The sequence below is a fragment of the Gavialis gangeticus genome, unplaced genomic scaffold (genome assembly GCF_001723915.1).
Source record: "Gavialis gangeticus isolate Ggan-Ray unplaced genomic scaffold, GavGan_comp1, whole genome shotgun sequence".
Classification (NCBI taxonomy): Eukaryota; Metazoa; Chordata; order Crocodylia; family Gavialidae; genus Gavialis; species Gavialis gangeticus.
The window spans coordinates 147,118,142-147,123,387 of record NW_017728992.1 but is presented as its reverse complement, the minus strand read 5'-3'; the positions used below and the strand labels follow the sequence as shown (position 1 = coordinate 147,123,387).

The following is a 5,246-nucleotide window of genomic DNA, read 5'->3' as shown; positions in this document are numbered from 1 at the left end:
AGCAGCTCCAGCTCTGGCACAGGGCACGTGCTGGTGAGGTCATAATCCAAGGAAATAGGGTTGTTGTGGTGGTGATAAGTGGAGTGGTTGGAGGGTGAGTAGGGTTTTAATCATCTCTTGTTAATCAACCTGCCACCAATCCACCAGTCCACCAGCCCCAAGGGCTCCAGTTTCTGCAGCAGACCACTGCCACTGGTCACATATCCTCAACTTCTGGTTGCCCTGGTGACCTAGAGTGGTTCTGAGGGCTGGATCACCCCTAAGGTAAGTTTTAGTAAGTCCAGACCCAAAATAAGCTAAAATTCCTGTGTTCCATTCTGATCATTTTCTTCTAACATGATACAATACTAGAAAGTACAATGGTAATTCGTTTTTGCTGCAGTGGGTCAAACAACAAGCATATGCTTCATGCAAGGATGAGCACTTTTTACTTACCTTCAGAAAAATGGCCAAAATAGCCACACCATCATATCTTCTCACAGCATCAGCATAATTACTATGTTTTGGATTCCAGTGTAATAGATGAAGCTGGAACCAAAGAAAATTAAAGTACTCTGAATCCTATTATGGAGTAATAAGCATCAAAATTCAATCCAGTATCCCTGGGGCACTCAACTGAAAGAGTTCAGAAAGCATAGGAAATACAGGAAAGGACTCCAAATGCCATAAAAAGCCGACACATGACTGTTTAAAAAAAACTCATGAAAGTGCTGGGACAGGTATAGGATATAGTTACACATGTCGACTATTTTGCTTTTAAACGTAGATATTTTAATATGATGACTGTGTAGAATAACTTTAAATATGATAATGTAATAGAATCATAGAAAATTAGAGCTGAAAGGGACCTCAGGAGGTCATTCAGTCCAACCCCCTGCTCAAAGGAGATGCTTTGGAGATGTTTAACCAGGCATGCAAAGCACACATGAAATGTTGGAGTTACCCATTGATCTCCTCCTCATCCTAGCTGGATATTCAGGATAAACACATTCTAACAAAAGAATCATAATTCATTTTATAAATGCATTATAAATCATTCTTCCCTTGCTTTTGACACTTGTCCTCATGCTGCATTTGTATGAGATTATCAAGAACTACTGGGGCATCTTGTCCATCTCTGATTTTTAGTTATTTTCAGCACATTTTCCCCACAGGTTTTTCTTTCTTTTTTCTTTTACATGTCCTCCATATATTTACATAGGTACTAGTGTCATGACTGCTACTGAGTATCTGAACATACAGAGAATCGGGAATAAAATAACTACTGAATTTAGAACCCTTTGCTCACTTTTTTGTTGGCATACTGTGACACTTGAGGCCAAATCCATATAGCCCAAGGTTTCTAGTTACACTTTGTACTCTAGACGTTCTCTCTCTCTTCTGTATTAAGGAAAGAGGTTAAATGGCAGTCCTCCAAAAACACACTTGAAACATTTTGCCTGAGGGAACAAAAGGCAGAGTTTGGGAAGGTGGAGTCTGCCCACTCAGCCTGCAAATAGAAGCTACTAAAGCCAGACAGCTTGACCATAACAACTGATGCTACAAAACATGTGGATGAAGAGAGAGTCACTCAGATCCCACTTGACAAAGTTTGAGGCCAAATGACCTGTAAGTATGCATATGGGCTACCAACTATTATTTTTTTAATGAAGAATGGGCAGAGTACTGTATAACTCTACATACAGCATGTACAGACTTTAGAACTGCAACACTAACAAAATACTTCAAGCCATGGCAATATGGAAATCATAGAAGGTTAGAGACCATGGAAATATCTATACACCATTAATAATTGTATAAACATTCTAATAAGAAGTAAAAATGTAACAAATTACATTGTTTCATTTTCCTTCCCTCGTATTTGTGAAAAATTTTCCTACACATGGTTTGCTTTGAAATAAGCAAAAAACAAAACAAAACAAACATCTTTCCAGGAAGGGTGGTGTTCAGATTGGAGGATATTTACATTTTTGCTAATGGGTCCAGATTGCGTGTTTGTTGTAAGCGACTCATCCTGTTTCACAGTTAAGAAACTATGTAGAAATAAGAGGTTTAATCTATAATCACTAAAAAGAAGTAAGTATTTGTTAGGTGAAAAATAAAAATCACTGTTTTTCTCTGCTGTGGAATAACATTACATTGTCACCTGGCCCCATGTAAGTATTTCAAAAAAGAAAGAAAAAAGAAAAAGGAGAAAAAAAAAAAGCAAATCCTACCTCTCCTGCATATTTCACTCCATCCACAACATGCTCTGAGCCCTGGTCATCAGACGAACCCCAGTGGAAGTGGAGCTGACGCAGTCTGTAGATTCCTGGGAGTGGTCCACCTCTCAGCACTGCAAGTGATTATCTGCATCAACCAAGCTCAGACCTTTTTCAAAAAGCTTTGCAAGCATTTCCTGCACAAGAGCAAACCTTAAAGCTGCTGAGCACCTTCTAGAAATCCAGTTTATTTTGGTGGGCCTTGAGGTACTTCACTTCTGGCAGAATTTGGTCTATATCCTTCCATTTAATTCCACAGCTATAAAACTACCATAAATCAGATGAAATCCTAGAATTTGATGGCAAAGTCTATGAAATGGGTCTACAGGGGCTATGCTTTCAACCCCAAACTGCAATAGACTAGTTTGAAAAGTCATGAATATTTAAAAAGCCAATGTTTTCTGTAAGGTAGGTCTAGTTCCTGAAGAGATGACAGAAGAAAGAAATATGTTAGACAAGCTGCTATTTTCCCCTACAAACATTCAACAGGTTTAATTCTTGCAGCACTGCTGTCACCTACAGGACTGACAGCAGCGAGGGACCTTATTAAAAGATTTTTGAAATTCCAAATATGTCAAATGGATCTTCCTTGTCCACGTGCTTAACACCCTTGAAGAACTCTAAAAGATGGATAAAGTAGGATTTCCCTTTACAAAAACCAGCCTGACTTCCCCAGTAGATCACAATCCACGTGACTGTTGATTTTATTTTTTATTATAGATTTTTATTCTAAACAAATAATGAAGGTTTTAGATTATAAGACAAACAGAAAAATTATGTTTGGACATTCAATTATTTGTTAAAGATAGTTGTTAAGGATACATCTGATTCTGTCAGGCATTAATGCCTTCAGTTGCCCTTCCTTAATGGCCATACATACAAGGCATCCAGAAGTTGACCCAAATGGGTCCTCCTAATTAGCTGTATCTAATGTACATCTCAGGCTCTGAAAAGTAAATCCATAACCATCTTACCTGAAGCATCAAATAAATTAAAATGTCAGAAGGATGTGAAAAGTTGTCAGCTCCTGCTCATGTGTTTACTCAGATAGGTAATACAGTACGCTATTTCCAAACAGTAATAGTAATAGCTGTAAAGGATGTCAATCCTCCATTAAAATAGATTTGTAAAACCGTGTAATCCCATTTGAGGGGAATACTGATAAATTATTTTCACTTGTGGGTTATCAGTTATTTTCAATCTGGCATCAGGTGAGGCTGTAAGATTTCATACCAAAAATGCATGCTTGTCTCTATAAATACAGAATAATTTGTGTTTCATTGTTTTGAACCACTCGTGACATGAAAGACTAAAATGCCTGCAAAACTAATTTAAATTTAATTACTCAAATAAGAGGAGAGAGTTTTACTTGTGTTTTGTACGTAGACATGACAAAGCACACAAAAACGTGGTGCTCCAGGAACCTACTCAATACACTAAAATATTCTACAAATGGGAGTGGATTATCTGAAGTGCTCAACAAACCTGAAACTAATGAAATATTGTTAAGAACACAAGTGTCATACTGGGTCAGACCAATAACCCAGTATTCTGTCTCTGGAAGTAGCAGCAGTGTTTGCTTTAGAGCAGTGAAAACCAACTTTTCTGGCAGGTGTGCCACAACATAAGCCCTGCATCCTTCCTGAGTGTTACTTCAATCCCCTTCCCTTGCCTGATCTGTGGCTCAGCTTTCTGGTCCTAGCCCCATCTATCACTGTGTTCCTTGATCCCACCCTGAACTGCATCTAAAGTGATCTATCCCTTGACCACTATCTTCCCTGGTGTTCATTATCATTGATTTAGAGGTGCCAGAGGATTATCTGTTCCGTTTAATAGCTAATAATAGATCCATCATGCATTAATTGGTCCAGTCCCTTCTGAACTTTGCTATAGAATCTGCCTCTATAAATAATGGTTCTCAACGTTTTTAGATAAATGGCACTCCTTGGAAAATGCCAGTTCTTAATAAAAAATTAAATGAAAACTACAGGAAGTAATAGAGCAAATCTTCCTTTGCAAAGAACTCAGAAAGACCACAACAGATCAGAATGTTTTAGCACTACAAATTCCTATTTGAAGTATCTGGGTTTATCTTGTGAATCATGTTTGTATACCTAACAGTGCTAAGATTCAATAGCAACTCATGGCACCCTGGTTGAGAATCACTGCTCTAAGATGTCCTGTGGTAATGAGTTCCACAAGTTAACTATGCACTGCATAAAAAAAGTATTCACTCTTGTTAGTTTTAAAAAGTGGTTTCCTACTAATTTTGGTGGGCTCTCCCTAGCTCCAATATTCAGGACATAGTAAAAAATAGTGCCCTATTCACTTTGCCCACACACAATAATTTTACAGACTTCTATCATATCCCCTCTCTGCCTTCTTCTTTCAAAACTGAAGAGCTCTAGCCTTTTTACTCTTGGTATGGAAATTGCTCCATACACCTGATCATTTTGCTCTTGCCTATACTGTTTCTAATTCTACTACAGCATTTTTGAGATGTGGAGGCCAAAACTGCGCAGTATTCAAGGTGTGGGCACACCATGGATGTGTATAATGACATGATGACATTTTCTTTTTGTTTTTAATTCTGTTCTGCCCAACACTGTACTAGTAGTTTTAGTCATCACTGCACATTGAGCTCTCCAAAAACATCAGCTATCTACAATGACTCCATGGTCTCTTTCCCCAACTTATAGCAAGAGAAGGCTGAGGGGGGACCTGGTGACCGTCTATAAACTCACTAGGGGGGACCAGAAGGGTTTGGGGGGAGACGCTGTTTCCCCTAGCGCCCGCTGGCATAACAAGGAGTAATGGGCACAAGTTGATGGAGAGGAGGTATAGATTGGACATCCGCAAAAACTACTTCACAGTTAGGGCGGCTAGGAGCTGGAACCAACTTCCAAGGGAAGTGGTGCTGGCCCCTACCCTGGGGGTCTTTAAGAAGAGGCTGGATGCCTACCTGGCTGGACTCATTTGAGTCCC

The 5,246-nt window shown here is 39.0% G+C and overlaps 1 protein-coding gene across 1 annotated transcript in view; it reads right to left on the bottom strand.

Moving 5' to 3' along the window:
* Positions 1 to 5,246, bottom strand: part of LOC109305001 (carbonic anhydrase 3-like) — a 37,328-nt gene that overhangs the window by 16,627 nt on the left and 15,455 nt on the right. The window contains exons 3-4 of the mRNA XM_019527874.1: positions 2,217 to 2,335; positions 436 to 528 (exon numbers count right to left, since the gene is read on the bottom strand). Of these exons, the coding sequence (XP_019383419.1) occupies positions 436 to 528; positions 2,217 to 2,335 (212 nt within the window). The remainder of the gene's footprint in view (positions 1 to 435; positions 529 to 2,216; positions 2,336 to 5,246) is intronic.